The sequence below is a fragment of the Sceloporus undulatus genome, chromosome 1, assembly GCF_019175285.1.
Source record: "Sceloporus undulatus isolate JIND9_A2432 ecotype Alabama chromosome 1, SceUnd_v1.1, whole genome shotgun sequence".
NCBI classification, from domain to species: domain Eukaryota; kingdom Metazoa; phylum Chordata; class Lepidosauria; order Squamata; family Phrynosomatidae; genus Sceloporus; species Sceloporus undulatus.
In genome coordinates, this window is record NC_056522.1 from 173,774,602 (window position 1) to 173,792,191 (window position 17,590).

The 17,590-nt window shown below is 39.5% G+C and overlaps 1 protein-coding gene across 2 annotated transcripts in view; it reads right to left on the reverse strand.

Moving 5' to 3' along the window:
* EFHC1 (EF-hand domain containing 1) overlaps window positions 1-17,590 on the reverse strand; it is a 38,346-nt gene that overhangs the window by 10,332 nt on the left and 10,424 nt on the right. For both annotated transcript variants that reach the window (XM_042453546.1, XM_042453554.1), the window contains exons 4-9: window positions 17,064-17,213; window positions 12,225-12,417; window positions 11,317-11,537; window positions 6,311-6,451; window positions 3,445-3,658; window positions 412-559 (exon numbers count right to left, since the gene is read on the reverse strand). In XM_042453546.1, coding sequence (XP_042309480.1) covers window positions 412-559; window positions 3,445-3,658; window positions 6,311-6,451; window positions 11,317-11,537; window positions 12,225-12,417; window positions 17,064-17,213 — 1,067 coding nt within the window. The remainder of the gene's footprint in view (window positions 1-411; window positions 560-3,444; window positions 3,659-6,310; window positions 6,452-11,316; window positions 11,538-12,224; window positions 12,418-17,063; window positions 17,214-17,590) is intronic.

Sequence of the window (17,590 nt, forward strand, 5' to 3'; positions counted from 1 at the left end):
TGTATTGTTGTTTTAAATTTTATACTGTAAGCCGCCCTGATCGAAGGAAGGTGCGGGATATAAATAAAAACTTTATTTATTTATTATTATTTATTATCTTCACTACAATGAGAGAAATTAGTCTGCATGACACAATAGCAGTCTGTCACTGCTTTAACTGTCATGTTACCATCCTATGGAACTCTGCGATTTGTAGTCTGTTGTGGCCCCAGAGCAGTTTGACAGACTAGGCTAAATATCTCACAAAACTGTAACTCCCCAAATTCTATAACATTTACCTATGGCAATTAAAGTGGTGTCAAACTGCATTATTTCTGCAATGCAGATGGAGACCATGTCATGTTAAGAAATTCAAGTTAACTAATAATTCTTGCAGAAATCTTGATGAATATTTTTTTTTTAACAGCTCACTTTTTTAGTGCCTCTTTTGCTGCCTTGCGAGGTGCAAAGTGATTCCTCATAGATTCCACGACTGCTGCTGGGAAGCTGCCCAAATTGCTTTCCATATAATTTAGGACATATTCATCAGCATCTACAATAATGAACCTGTGGCCAAACACTGGATGAAAGAGAGATGATAAATAATAATCAGGAATACTGTTCATGACACTAACAGATTTTTTTTCCCTGAAGAACAAACATACAATCCAAGGAATCAAATTTTTCAGATGATCCTGCAGCTTGGTAGTCTACTTTGCTTTGCAAAGTTAAGTGAAGTAGAATCTAGAATAGACCTACCACCAGGGATTGGAGCATTGGTGAGCCCTGGTAGCACAGTGGTTAAATGCTGGTCCTGTAACAACAACATTGTAAGTTCAACCCTGGAGGGCTCCAAGGTGGACTAAGCCTTCCATCTTTTCATAGGTCGGTAAAATGCGTACCCAGCTTGTTGGGAGCAATAGACTCACAGATTGTAAACCACTTAGAGTGGTTTACATTCTGTAAGCCTATTGTCCCCAACAAGCTGGTTCACTAACAAGCGGTATAGAAATGTACTTGCTATTGCTATTCAATATAGTAAATATACTGACATTCATTATATTAATACATTGATTAATAGTCATTATACATTTTACATGTTGTGTTTTTCAAAAAATTAAAGCAGAACGTGAAGCACATTTTTTTCAAAGAAAAACAAGAGGTTTTTCTGGGGAATAATAAGACAGCACTTTTGTTTGCTATGCTGCTTTCCCACTACCCAATTATGGCTTCCCTTGCTGTCTGTACTGGAGTTTTTCACTCTAAGGCAATCAACTATGGCTGTACCAACAAGTAATGCAATACACAATGGGAAATGAGAATAGGAGGGAAGGAGGGAAGAGCAAGTAGAGGAAGGCTGACTGAACTTCCTGATGGTAAGAGCTCTTTGACAGTAGAAGAGACTAACTTGGAAGGTGGTAGACTCTCCTTTGTTGAAGGCTTTCAAAGAGAAGTTAAATGGCCACTTCTTACATATGTTTAACTGTAGATTCCTACACTAGCAGAGGGTTGGACTAGATGGTACCTTCCACCACTATAATTCTCTAACGTCTGCAGCATGTTGCCTCCAGTATGAAAGCACTGGTTGTTTACCTGTCTTTTGAGTGGTAATCTGTGATGTCACACAAATGGATCTGATTTGTATCTGTGCAGAGTAGCTTGGGTTAATCAGAGTGATTTTGGCAGTAACCCTATCCTCCCTCTAACCAAACATGTGTCAACATTCCTGTTCTGTATCTCAGTTTTCGTATGCTGCAGCACACCAGAAGAAAGGACTGGAAGGACTGTCAACAGCACAAGGAGTTGACTAGGATGGCCGTGGAAGATGCCTCTGCCCTTGTAGTGTTGCTTCTGACAGTCAATGGTGATCTCATAGTCCAAACAGTTAGAAGAAGCTATCCACTTAGACAATATCTGTGATGACATCAAGTGGCCCTTCTGGGTTCCCTTGAACTTGATTGTTTTAGTTCTACAGATGCAGACTACTAGAGCCTGGTGCATGAGTGGAGATGCCCATCTCCTTGGGAATTACAGGGTTAAAACAGAAGATGGCCAAGATGATATTCTGTTCCAAGTGAAATTTAATCATAACTTTAGGGAGGAAGGAAATGTATGATACTAAGACCACTTTATCTCTGTAGAAGTTAGTGAAAGATAGGTTACACCACCAATGAAATTAAAATTAAAGAAGTGCATTTAAAGATTAGAGATTTTGCTGATGATATAGTGATTACTCTACAGAATTCATTAGAGGGTGTGGACCCTCTGGTGTGAATTTTAAAGCACTATTGTGCAGTGGCTGCTTTGAATATAAAGAGAGAAAAAACAATTATGTTGACAAAGAATTTGGCAAAAGAAAATAAATGCTTATTGATGGAAAAGACAGGTTTTAAGTTGGAAACCCCTCTCCCCAATATTTAGGTATTACTCTGACAGACAGTAAATACAATTTTTCCCCAAAATAATTATTTTAAAATATGGAATCAGATTAAATTAAATATGCAGAAATGGAGCAGATTTAAACTATCATTTTTGGGAAGAATTTCTGTTATAAAAATAAACATTTCGTCTAAAATGCTCTTTTTGGTTCAAATATCCCTATTTTGACAAATGATATCCGATTCAAACAATAGCAAAAAGATATTTCAAGTTTTAAATGGAAAAAGAAGAAATCCAGAACAAGATTTAAAGTTTTACAGTTGGCCCTCTGTACCCATAGATTCAACGCTCAGATTCAAAGCTCCATAGTTTGAAAATATTTTTTAAAACTCTAAATTCCAAAAAGCAAACCATGACTTTGACATTTTATATAAGAGACACCATTTTAGTATTCCATTGTATTTAATGAGACTTGAATATGCAAGGAATATGTCATCTATGGGGCACCTGGAACCAAAACCCAGTGGGTACTAAGGGCCCACTGTACAAGATGAAAAACAAACAGGAGGTCTGGTACTCCCAGATTTGAAATTATAGTTTTATGCATGCAGTTTGGTTTGGATGAAAGAGTGAATAACTTCAGAAAATAAAGATTTTCGTAACTAGAAGGTATTTGAATGGAACTCTTTTTTATGGCATAATAAACTTAAAGTGAATGCTGACTTTAACAATCATTTTGTCTGAAGATCGCTCTTAAGATTTGGGTAAAATATTGAACAAAAACAATTCCTTCAATTTAAGCTATTTCACAATGACTCATAAAAGCACTGGGAATTTAATAAATTTTATCCAAATAATTCATTCATGAAGATAAGTCTCTCTGTAAAAAGAAATATTAACTAATGAAATATTTTTTCATTTAAATAATTTTCTATTGGGGGAAAAAACTATTGGGGAAAACACACACAATATCTTCTTATATAAAAATTACCAATTAAAATAGTGAAGACTGAGCTGTTTCCAGATCAAATTTAATTTAAAATATTTATATTTCATCTTTCTATTTACCTTCCACTTTCTACATACCTTCCACCATAGCTCCAATAGTGAAGTCAGATGGTTCATAATAAACAGGGTTTTCTGTTGAAGACCCTGGTTTGGGGACTCTGGTCTTCCCCAGGTATTTGCCTCCAATAATTCCTGAATTACGCACAGGTGGTTCATAGATACTGATCATGTCAGTAGCAAGGCAATAAGAGAGGACAAACCGACGCTTGCTGTCTTCAAGGTTTGGTGATTCCTGTAGATAGAAGCAATTATCTGAATATCTGCTTATGAGAAGCTGAAAATGCAGAGCAGTTCTGAAAATGGATCAGCCTAAACAACAAAAAGTGAGGCCTAGTGTCAAAATGGTCCATAATACAATGCAACTATAGAAAGCTTTCTTATGAATTATGAATTTAATGCCGAGAATATGCAGTCCGCTTTTGTTACTGGCAGAGTTTAAGGAAGACCATCTGTTGACTTGCATGCATCTGGGGTCACGTGCATGATTAAATAAAAACAAAAGTTGACCCTTCTGACATGAATTCCAATAAAACTAAGATGTATTGAAAGTTATTGAAGAGTAGCTTTTACACAGTCTTTAGGAAGAGCAAGCCTCCTTCTTGTGTGGTCCAAATTATATTCCAATTTACAAACAACTGCTGTTAGGCTTCTTATTTGTAACTCAGTACAGTAGGGTTCTTTATCTCATTTCTAGGCTTTTAATGTGCAGCAGTAGCACCCAGTGATCACCCAGAAAGAAACTATACTATCAGATGCTTTAAAATAGAAGCCAGGAAGATGCAGTACAGCTGAAGAAGCTGAAGGCCCACTCCCTGCAATCATAGACACCCTCTAATGAGGTAGACATATAGAAACAAATTTACACATACAGTGGTACCCCGGGATACGAATGCGCTGCCTTACGAAATTTCCGGGTTACGAAAAAATCCAATTGAAAAAAACTGTTCCGGGTTACGAAGGTTATTTCAGGTTACGAAAGAAATTTTGGTGCTTTTCGGCGCTTTTTCGCACCAAATCGCGGCTTTTCCCCATTAGCGCCTATGGGGTTTCGGCTTGCGAAAGCCTTTCGGGTTACGAAAGCGGCGGCGGAACGAATTATTTTCGTAACCCGGGGTAACACTGTACATATAAAATAAATAAAAAAAATAATAAAACTTTTATCTGTATCCCGCTTTTCCGGACAAGACAATCAAAGCGGCCTGGTGGCCCATATTACCTGGTGGATTAGGAACTGATACTTTAATCAGATGAGCCACCAAATATGTAACTGAATGCAGTTTCAGACAGTCTACATTGCTTTGTTTTGAGGAGGATAATCATTCTGATGTATATTCTGGTTTATTAATGCAAATTTTAATCTATTCAAATTTTAATCTGTGCAGTCTGTTGCCCAGTTGGATGTCATTTCCCACCAACCACTGCCAGCGTCATTGTGCTAAGGGAAAATAGGAAGGGTAATTCATCAACATCTGGTGGGGGGGGCACACGTTCCCCATTCTTGGTTATCCTTGGTTCTCCATTGTTGGTTTATTCAAACAATAGGGCCACTGCGTGGAGAAGATGGCAAAACACTAACAGGGGACAGAGAAAAGGCAGAATTACTCAACACTTTCTTTGCCTCGGTGTTCTCATAAAAGGCAAAGGGTGCTGAACCTGAGGATAATGAAGCAGAGGACAGAATAGGGGAAATCCAACACAGAATAAGTAAATAGATAGTACAGGAATACCTGGTTAATCTAAATGAATATAAGTCTCCAGGACCTGATGAATTACATCCAAGAGTATTAAAAGAACTGGCAAATGTAATATTGGAACCATTGAAGATGGGGACAAGTCTGCTGGGACTTCTCCTGTTCTCCAGGAGTTCTCAAAGATTTGAAGGGGGGGAAAGAGAATCCCAACAATTAAAACAAAATGCATAGATATAGGATGGGGGACACCTGGCTGAATGAGACTACATATGAAAGGGATCTAGAAGTCCAAGTAGACCATGAGTTGAATTTGAATGAACAGTATGATGCTAAAAAGGCCAATGTGATTTTAGGCTGCGTCAATAAAAGTATAGTGTCTAGATCAAGAGAAGTAATAGTGCCATTCTATTCTGCTTTGGCCAGGCCCGACCTGGAATACTGTGTCCAGTTTTGGGCACCACAATTCAAAAAAAAGGAGGGTGACTAAAATGGTGAAGGGTCTGGAAACCATGCCCTATGAGGAACGACTTAGGGAGCTGGGGATGTTTAACCTGGAGAAGAGAAGGTTAAGAGGTGATATGATAGCCCTGTTTAAATATTTGAAGGGATGTCATATTGAGGAGGGATCTAGCTTGTTTTCTGCTGCTCCTGAGAACAGGACCTGGAACAATGGTTGCAAGGTACAGGAAAAGAGATTCCACCTCAACATTAGGAGGAACTTCCTGAAAGTAAGGGCTGTTTGACAGTGGAACACACTCCCTTGGAGTGTAGTGGAGTCTCATTCCTTAGAGGTCTTCAAAAAGAGGCTGGATGGCCATCTGTCGGGAATGGTTTGATTGTGATTTCTTGCATGGCAGGGGGTTGAACTGGATGGCCCTTGTTGTGTCTTCCAACTCTATTTCTATGAAATGGCTTTTCCAACAATATATGAGGTATCAGATGTTATTTAAGATGCTTCAAGTGAAGCACATTAAATCATTATGTTTCAAAGGCATTAGGAGATTAAATTTAAAAGGAGACTCTTATATTTAGAATCCATCTTCTCTACGTTCCTGCTACAGTACATGTAACTCTGCATCCATCACAGAGGCTTGGACACTACTGCTGGAGTCTAACATCATGCAGAGAACAAATCCATTCCCCCAGACTCACCCTTCATTCCAGAAAGTACATCACACATCAAAATATCTCACCAATATAACTGCATAGCGCAACACTTTATGGTCATTTTCTAGCATCTTAACAATATTCTTCCTAGGTGGTTGTGGAATCAGGCTGAAGCAGTTCTGGAGTGAGTCCTCTATGAAGCCATAACCATTGTAAGGTGGGATTATCTGCAGATTTTATGATGCCAACAAGAAAGAATATTTATTATTTATTTTATTAATACATATCTTAATACATATCTTAAAACAGATTTACTGTACAAGTAAAGAGGTTTACAGTATAGGTTTGACCAAAATAGAGATTAAAAACAAGGGCCAAAATCTTCTATCATGGTCTGCATTATGTAACTTTATATATGCTTTTATATGCGGCGGATGTTTGGGGTCTAAATTCGATCTCAGCAGTAGAACTAGCACAGTCTCAGCATCTGAGAAGTATATTGGGGCTAGATAAAAGGACATCTGCGGCTGCTGTTAGAGCTGAATTAGAAATCTATTCCATCCATTTGCAAGCCAAAATCGGAGTGTTTAACTACTGAGGTAAAATCAATGAAATGGAGCCTGATAGATTACCAAGACTATGTCTCTTAGAACAGTCACAATCCAATCTTCAGTCCTCTTGGTTTATGCAAATAATGAACTTCATAAAGAGCTGTGGTCTTCCTGATTCATGCACAGTGGATGACCAAGCAAAAAAGGGTGCGAGACAGAGAATCTTGGATATTGAAGCCCAAAAAGATATAGCCTCCCTTAGTAATGTAGGTAATTTAAAATCGCTGAGCCAATTTAAACGCTCTTTTCAAAGAGCAAATTATCTAAAAATACAAATGCCAAAATACCGGAGGGAGGCATTTACTAGAGTTAGATTTGACCAGCTTGACACCATGGTAAGGTATGGAAGATTCAATGATATTCCTTACAATGAGCAAATCTGTATCTGTGGAGACCGAGAAATTGAGGATTTAGCTCATATTTTGTTCAAATGTAATCTGTACCAACAGGAAAGAGATCAGTATCTTGGTCCCTATATCAAAAGAACAATGTTTTGGGATACCCATGTCAGAATCTCTTACTTCATGAGTGGCCAAGATTCAAAAATATCTATTATCACAGCTCGGTTTTTATATAAAGCCATACAGTCGAGAGTTAGATATGTGGGGTCAATTGGGATAAATTGCAGAGGTGATGAAGAATTCTGACGTGTGATGCTCATGTTCAATTTTATTACCTTATGTATTATCATCCTAATGCTGTAATACATTCGGGGGTTTTTTATTACCCATTTTTGTATCTTGAACCTGTGATGTAGATTTTTATGATCAGTTTTATAACTACTGTATGTCTCATTTTCAGGTACTGTACTTCTAATGTACTTGTATCGTTTTACAGCCATACAGTACTCTATATACATTTCAGAGTCCATGTTATTACATTTTAGTTCTTTTCTATTTGCTTTAGAATTTCTATAGGATTTTATAGTGTGTTTTACTTGTTTTAGCGTTATTTTGTGTTATTTTGAAATGGCCTAAGAGCTAATTAATAAACATTTCTCTTGCATGGTAGGCATAGCATCCTGAATTCCTGTTATAACAGACACATCATGAATATCTGTACTGGAGTTCTCCAACACTATCTCTGAGACCACCTTGGCCAGCTCAGGCAGAGATGCTGCTGGGGAGCAGGGTGGGACACGGTAAAATTAAAGATGGATGGAACATATTTAAGGTGTCCCGGAGCCATCTGCTATAGCTGCACCATCAGTCATAGCAAAAATTAAGTGACATGGGATAGCCATGTGTCACTATCTGTTCCCAGCTAACTTCATTCCTCATTCTCTTTTGTAGAATTGCTTGCTTGGATGATCAGCTAATGTGTAATTGAAAAGCTGAGACTGGAGACTATCTCCTGATAGCTGTGCAATCATTCTCCAATCTTTGGAATGGAATATCAGAGAAAATGACACCCTTCCATCTAAGAGGATATGACAGAAAAACAGCAAACAATGTATCTGTTAGTTTGAACTGTGAAGGACCCCTCCTTCACAATTCAAACTAACAGATACGTTGTTTGCTGTTTTTCTGTCATATCCTTTTAGATGGAGGGGTGTCATTTTCTCTGATATTCCATTCCAAAGGAATGGTTGTTGTTAACTGCCCTTGAATCAATCTCGACTCATGGCGACCCTCTGGATGAGACATCTCCAAGACCCTCTGTCCTCCACTACTCTGCGACCCCATACCCAAGACCTCCTTAATAGAGTCCATCCACCTAGCATGTGGCCTTCCTCTCTTCCTAGCTCCCTCCACCTTTCCCAGCTTTATTGTCTTTTACAATGAGTCTTCTCATGATGTGTCTGAAGTACGACAGCCACAGTTTGGTCATCTTGGCTTCAAGGTAGGTTTGGGCTTGATCTGCTGTAGGACCCATCTGTTTGTCCTTTTGGCTTTTCATGGAATCCTCAGCACTGTTGTCCAGCATCACATCTCAAATGAATGGATTTTCTTCCTATCTTCTTTCTTTACTGTACAGCTCTCACATCCATACATGGTAACAGGGAATACAATAGCTTGGATGATTCTAATTTTGTGCTCAGTTGTATATCTTTGTATTTTAGCCACCCTCCCCATTCTTAATCTTTTTCTGATTTCCTAACTGCAGTCCCCATCTCTAACAATATTTGATACTAAGTATAAGAATTCTTTTACTATTTCTATTTCTTCATTATCCATGTTGAACTTGTGAAGATCCTCGGTGGTAATTATTTTTGTTTTCTTTATTTTCAACATTTGCACTTTCTTCTTTGATCTTCCTTGATGTTCCAGATCTGTGAGGTTTTTTGCTAGTGCTATGGCGTCATCTGCACATCTTAGATTGTCAATATTCCTTCCTCCTATTGTCACTCCTCCTCTTCTGTGTCCAAATCTGCTTTTCTTATAATATGTTCTGCATACAAGTTGACCCTTTTGCCAACTGGGAACCATTCTGTTTCCCTGTATTCTATTGTGACAGTAGCCTCTTGTCCTGAGTACAGATTCCTCATCAGGACTATTAGATGTGTTGGCACTCCCATGTCTTTAAGGGCATTCCATAGCCTTTCATTATCTATGCAATCAAAGGCTTTGCTTTAGTCTATAAAGCACATGCTGATTTTCTTTTGGAATTCCCTGGTGTGCTCCATTAGCCATAGTATGTTTGCAAAATGGTCCTTAGTGCCTCTTCCTTTCCTGAACCCCTCTTGGACCTCTGGGATTTCTCTCTCCATGTATGGTTGGAGTCCATGTTGCAGAATTTTGAGCATGATTTTGCTTGCATGGGAGATCAGTGCTATAGCCCTATAGTTGCTGCAGTCTCTTGTGTCTCCCTTTTTGTGGATGGGGATGTATATTTATTGCTTCCAATCTGTTGGTCATCGTTTTGTTTTCCATATCTGTTGACATATGTTGGTTAGCACTACAGTCGACTCTGTTAATGTGGATTGCAGCAGTTCAATTGAAATATCAACTGTTCCTGGTGATTTGTTTTTCATTATTTCTCTTATTGCAGTTTCCACATCCACCATGAAGGGAGAGAAAAACTAATGTGTAGAAGTGGGTGCAACATAAGGGATGCTACTGCATACTGTTTGCTTTCACCATGTTCTTTTGATTACTAAAGAAAACAAGTACTTTAAAGATTACCATACCATTATCTTCTTTAAACAAAATCTTACAATATTTTCCAGGAAACTATCATGGCTTAGAATGAACATGATTAACACCGTCTCTGACCTGTAACCTGTACACTGTGAGTGCTGGTGTTTTGGGCCTTCAGTGTTACCCAGATTTGCCTGTTTTCTGGATTTTTGTTAGATGCTCCTGCTCCTGCTTTCCAGCTCCACACCCTTCTAGATAATTAAGAACCTTTCTTGAATAATCTGAGCCAACATCCCATGTGACCCAGCTTCAGAACTAGCTCTGTAGATACTGCTTGTTCTGAATACCTTTTCTAAGGCTTCATTTTGACAATGTATTTGGTTTAAATGTGACTGAAAGAAGATTAATCACCCCTTAGGTGCAAATTTAATGATGAATTTCAAAAAATGATTAGTACAGAACAGCTTTAAGGGCTTTGTAAGATAGAGCAAGGAGTTGCATTTCCATTATTTGGAAATATGACCCACTAATCTCAATAAAACTCTTTGGCAAGAAAACAAACTGAAGACTAAAATAAGTTTTAGCCTTGAGTGCTTGCTCTCACATCTCCTGCCTGATTTATGTTAGAGTATTGGTAAATTTCATCAGCAGTTCATTTGTAGCAAAGTGTGAGAAACAGGAGAGCAGCCATCCCTTCCCCACACACATGTATCGGCCATAGTAAAAGATGAGACAGAGTCTTCATCTAAAGTAACATAAAATAGTTTTACTCACAGATCTTGTGCATAGCTCATACACATGCACATGCTACTTGAAAAAGACATTTAGAAGAAAAAAGATTTGTCAGCATTATAAAGAAACAGGCTGACTGCATGGAGACAAAATGGAGACTGGAAACTAAGGCCTGTTCCGCACGGGTGTAAAGTATGTCCCCAGGATGTACTAGGGTTAGGAAAGAGTGTCCATTCCGCACACTCCTAGCCCTAATACATCCTGGGGACATACAAAATGGCGGTGCCTGTTCTACACGGGTGCTGCCATCTTGACGTTGCGGATGCTTAGTGCCCGCACATCATGCGGCACTAATGATGTTGCAAGTGCACCACTGGCACCTTGCGGTGTCATTAGCGCGCCGCAACAAGAAGCGCCATTTCGGGGCTTCTTTTTTGCGGCATGGAAGAGTCTCGCGGTTTGGCCGCTGAGGCTCCTCCGTGCAGCAAATGAAAGCGCCGGCAGACCGCCCATTTTGGGCGGTCTGTAACGCGTCAAAGTGAGGTGTGCTTGAAGGATGTGAGAGGGCATGTTAAAAAAAACAAAAAACAGGAAGTTACCACAAACAAGCCCTAGAGAGACTCAGCATGCAAGAGTTGCTATACCCAATCATTTGACCCTATTCATTACCTGTTTGATTTTCTCTGGTGGTGGCTTCTTTATATCAACTGGCTGGAAGTCAGTGATGCCAAACTTGTCCCGATAGAATTGCCGAGTGAACTCATCACAATCATATATAAAAAAGGAGCGCCCAAGAAGAGTGGTGGATTTGCCTACAGCAAAATCTTTTGCTGTAAACCATTCCAAGACCTCCTGATCAGATATCTCAAGCACACAGGATGGGAAGGTTCCTTGTAGAAGGAAGACATGTTGATTAAACTTGTGTAAACTCCAGAAGAAATATCAGAAGTAACAGTTAAAAATAGAGTCCATTTTGAGGAACAACTGTGACATATTAACAAGACTAATCATTTTAAATAGAAAGAAACTGATGATGGCATGCCTAGATTCTGAACGTAATTCTTTTAGGCTAATGAGCATAATCAGACAATATTTAGCAAGATAATAATAATAAAAAAATACAGCACTGAGACAAAGAGCAGGAGCTTTTTGGATAAAAGTAGGTTGAGATGTAGTATACAACATGTGTGTGTGTGTGTAAGAGGATCTTTTAGCACCTTTGAGGCTAACAGAAAGAAAGAAGCTGGTAGCATGAGCTTCCATAGTCTTTCTTTCAGTTGGTCTCAAAGGTGCTACAAGATCCCTTTGCGTACTGATTTTCTAGACTAACGCAATTGTGTCTTTGAATATAATACAGTGATTAGAATGGAATATTATAGTGGCATAATTGATAATTTGATCTTAATCTCTTCTGTTCTTATTGCCTGTCACAGGTTTGATTCCTTATCCAAGTGTCCCTGTCATGACAATGTTTAACAGGATTCATACTGTATATCTACATGCACTTACATATCATTATATGCATTAACCCTGCATATATTCCATCCTCAAAGAACAGGAGCTAAGGTTCATCTTACCTTTGTTCTCTACAAATTTTTTGGGCAGGCGCTGGCGTCTTATCAGGACTGGGAAAGGGTCTCTGCCATCATTTCGTTCATGGACTTCCCGCACTTCCACTGTATCATCCGCCAAATAATAATGGATGATAAAACAACGGTTTTCACCGAACATGTTCTCTGTGTCATCCCACATGGCATAGAAACGAAGGACCTGTGGGGCCAAAGCATAGTGTGACAGAGCACATTTTGCTCATATAAAGTTATTAATTTAATCTACAGGATCTCCATTCAAAAGACTATTGAGTAGCAGGGCTCAGAAAGAGATCCAGAAGAGATGTTTCAGGTTGGAGGAGACAGAACTATATCAGATTATCTGAACCAGTCCAAGGCAGTTCATTATACACTTATAAAGATGTATTAAATTTATATATTTACAGTCAGCCCTCCTTATCCATGGCTTCTGCATCCACAGATTCAATAATTCATGGTTGAAAATATTTTTAAATTCCAAAAAGCAAATCTTGATTTTGTTATTTTTAGTAAGTGGCACCATTTTCCTAGACCATTATAGGTAATAAGACTTGCTCATCCACAAACTTTGGGGGTCCACAGAGGATGGGGTGACCCTTGAACCAAAGTCAAGTGGATAACAAGGCCCCACTGTATTTACTTACTTAATATCTTTATCATTTCTTTTCTTGACAAGGTGATTTCAGGGTGGCATACATAAAATTATATTAAAATCTAGCTGTACCCAGCCACGCCTTGCTATGGCTCAGTTTGGTTAAATGGAAAAGAAAGAAAAGAGAAAGCATACGTTTCTGAAATATTTAATTTCACAATGCTTGTGGGTATACAATATTTTTTGTTGTTCCATTGTCTGTGTAGATATAGAGATTGCCTGATTTGCCGACTCTAGAACACACAACATATGTGAGAAGCAATCTGTGTCTATATCTAAATTGCAAAATTCTAAAGACTGGCCCTGAGCTTTGTTGATGGTGATTGCAAACGCCAATCGAATTGGGAATTGCAATCTCTTAAATTGAAACGGCATATCCATTGGACTCACAGGAATGCGAGGAATGAGGACATTTTCACCTTTGAAAGGTCCTGTCAAGATTATTGCTTCAACGACGTCACTCATTAATTTTTTTACTGAAAATCACGTACCATTGCAAAGCTTTGTCTGGTTGATATTGCGCAACATGATTTTCCAGGAGTAGGGGATCTATCTCTTTATAAGCTCCTGTGTTAAAAATCTGTAGTCTTGTCTTCTTTTCAAAATTTCAAGAGGAATGTCCTTTAAAATCTTTATTTTATTTTCTTTGATCACAAGATCCATTATATAACTCTTGTGGAGGACCTGGTCTCACAATTTAGACCCAATAAAGGATACAATGACATTCTTCGGTAATTACTTTTGTCTTGCTACTTTGGAGTTTATTCTAATAATGTTATCAATCAACTGACCCATCACACCACACCGGGATGCTTCACATCTTCCTCAAAACCCACTTACAAATCTTACACTCCTGGTAAAAACTCTCCTGTCATCGTCACTTTATTTCTGAATCTAATTCCAGTCTTGTTTATTTCCCCCCACTTTATTGTTTAACTTTCATACCTTTAAATGATTGATACAATAATTTCCCCTTCTTAACTCCAAGAAAAATCCAAACAAAATGTATATAATTCGGATCAAGTATTGCTTTTGTTTATAGCCATTTCTGGACCAACATCCTAATCTCACATTGGATTGCCTCAGCCTCCCCAGCCAGTTGGGCACCGAAAGCAGTGCGATAAAGTCCAAAGTAAAAATGTATGCAGTGGTCTCCAGCTGGCTTATACCTCCCCAGTTCCTCAAGTCCCCCTCTCCCTCCAAATAGGCTTGGGTCTGCCTACTTAGTTGATATTTGCCATCAAGTAAACTTCAGTGTATGGTAATCCTAAGAACGAGAAGCCTCTAAGCATTTCTTGAATATCCAGCACCACAGCTTTCTTTATTGAATTTATCTTTAAAGTTACCTTCCTCTCTTTGTACTGCATTCAGCTTCACTGAGCATTATTGTCTTTTCCAGTGTGTCATGTTACCATGTGATGTATCCAAAATACAACAGCGTACAATAGCAATAAGAGACTGAACAGATGGGGAGAGATGGGAACAGATGGGGAGGTGTTAGGTCCATGGATGCTATAAATTGGGTCCATGGATTCTACCATATAATCATGTATATCTATATGTGCAAGCTATATGCTTGGATGCTCACATACATAGTTTGGGGGGGGGGGTTATCTCAACTATAATTATAACTGTTTGGCTGACTGAGCATGTAGGAGCTAAGTATCTCCAGGTGACTGTTATCAGTTGAAGCCTTGAGAGTTTAGTTTGCCAACCTGGAGTGTTAGGGGTTAAGGGAGATTGAACTATGGGAGGTTTACAGGCTTTGGCTGAGGGGGTGGGGGGAGCTTTCCAATTGCTTATTGATGTGATGTTGGGTTGGGCAGTCTCAGCTTAAATGCTGAATAGAGTGGATTGCTCACCCTGGTTTCTTCAGTAAAGTTCTGCTTATTCAACACAAGACTGGCAGATTGAGTGACTGGAGACAGAGTCCCTATTCTGACAGGAGGGCATGTCTTTAGTGGGGGATGACTGAGTGTAGATGACAGTGATCTGGGATAGTGAGCAGTGATCAGGAAGCAGGAATTAATGTTGTGCGGGGTAAAGGAAGGTATGGCAACAACAGGGTGAAATACTGTTACTGTTACCCGCCTTCTGTTCACCCCATTACCCTAAGAGGGCTGGAGAGCGAACCAATCCAACCACAGAACCTTTCCTTGCTCCTGTGCAATGCCAGGTCAGTTAAAAACAAAACAAACATTATTCATTACCTTCTTATAGAAGAGGAAGCCAACCTGGCATGCTTTACAAAAACCTGGCTGAGGGATGATTGTGTTACACTTTGGGCTCAGCCTCTACCAGCCGGGTATTCTGTCAGCAAGTAGGTAAGGGGAAATGAACAAGGGAGTGGAGTGCCCTAGGTCCACAATTTTTTTTTTTTACGTTGACCAGGATACCTGTCTGGAAAACAGACCACATAGAGTGTATTTTCCTAAGCCTGAAGGCAAAGGATAGCTTGGGGATTCTCTTGATATACTGTCCATCCCGTTGTGTAACAGATTCCCTAACCGAGTTGACACAACTGGTCTCAGAATTGGTGTTGGAGTCAGCCAGACTATTAGTTCTGGGCAACTTCAACATTCCATTTGAGTCCAGTTTGACAAAACTAACAAGTGCGGCTCAGGAGTTCACGGTATACATGACAAACATGGGCCTATCCCAATTAGCCTCTGGGCCTACACATTAATGTGGTCTTTCATACGGAATAGGTGCATCCATGGGCAGAGGTAATTAATATCACTGCATTGTCATGGACGGATCATTTCCTGGTCAAGGTTGGACTGAGGGCCACTGTTGACCCTGTCAGTGGTGGAGGAGTCATTAGAATGGTCCGCCCACGAAGGCTGATGGAACCAATAGGGCTTAAAGATTGGTAGCGTTGGTGATTCTGTCGAGGCCTTGGTTAATACCTGGAATAGTGATCTCACCAGGGCTATTGACACAATAGCTACCAAGCACCCTTTCCAGCTCGCTCCCAATCGTAAACCTTGATATACAAGAGATCTTAGAAATATGAAGCAGGCTGGATAACAACTAGAGTGCCATTGGTGGAAAACGCAACTCTCATTTGACAAGACATGCCATAGGGATTTTCTTTATTCCTATAGAGTGGCAATACGTGCATGGAAGAAATCTTTCTACTTTGCACATATTGCGTCCCATCCAGAAGATCTGGTAAGGGATCTAACCCAGATACCCAACTTCCAGAACCCATTATTAGATCCTACAATAGCCTGCTGTGACACATTAAATAATCATTTTGCAGATACAAATCTCTCAAAGAAGATCCAACTTGAATGCTGGTATTATAGCAGAGGCGACAGGTGAGGCAACTCCATGAATAAGATTATAGTGAATTGGTTTGGGTCTGTGAGTACCGAGGACATAGACAAATTCCTTGGTAACGTGAAGAAGACAACATGTCCTCTTGATCCCTGCCCTTCATGGCTGGTTGTCCAAGGTGGAGATGTTATAATGACAATTTTGAGACACATTATTAATGAATCTCTTCGGGAAGGCCAAGTTCCATCCTGTTTAAAGGAAGAAGTAGTAAGACTGCTTCTGAAAAAGCCTTCCTTAGATCCCTTGGACATGAACAATTAGTCTCACATCTTCTGTTTTTTAGTAAAGTGATTCAGAGGGCTGTTGCCCTTCAACTCCAAGTAGTCATGAATGAAACTGATTATCTGGATCTATTTCAAACTGGCTTTAGGGCAGGATATAGAGTTGAGACTGCCATTGTCACCTTAGTGGATGATCTTCGTCTGGGTATCAACAGGAGAAGTGTGACCCTGTTGGTACTTTTGGACCTCTCAGCGGCTTTTGATACCATTGACCATGATATCCTTCTGAAACACCTGGGAGAGTTGCTCTGGAACTCCTGAATGATGAGCATTCCTGATTTCCTTATATGGTAAGGCAATTTCCACTACTGTAGAACCCACATGGCTACATGATTTAAACATCCCACTGATATCAATTTGCTATTGACATGGTGGAAGGGTGCAGAGGGCTAGACCTTGGGGTAACACAAATGATGAAGACCTTGTTCCCATACCCTAACCTATACCTATTATTGTCCCTTTAAGGCCCCTCCACCAGCAGATATGTGCTGGCAGTAGGAACACTCTACCTTCGTATCCCACATTAAAACAATCAACAGAATTGAGACATACCTTTTTGTCAAAGGCTAAAAATTGTTTGAGCTGGTCAAAATCTGAAGGTGTGACATACATGCGTAAAGGCATCTTACGTAGTTCTGTGTAAGGATCAAAAATCATTCTCTCAGGAGGGTTCAACTCAATTCCCTGGCTCTGTAGAAAAGTCTGTAGAAAAAGAGTCATATCAATAATATTCATTTATATAGCACCATAGTATTTTACAGAAAATAAACACAACTGATCCCCAACTACCGCAAGTAGTTTACCAAGTACAGTGGTACCTCGGGATACGAATTACCCAGCTTACGAATTTTTCGGGATACGAAAAAATCCCATAGGGATTTATTGTTTCGGCTTACGAAGGTTTTTTCGGGTTACGAAAAAACCCCGGCGCTGTTTTAAATGGAAAGGCCGCCACCGGAGGGCAGCAGAGAGCTATTTTTTTCCATTAGCGCCTATGGCAATTCGGGTTACGAAGGTTTTTCGGGTTACGAAATTAGCCGCGGAACGAATTAATTTCGTAACCCGAGGGAGCACTGTAT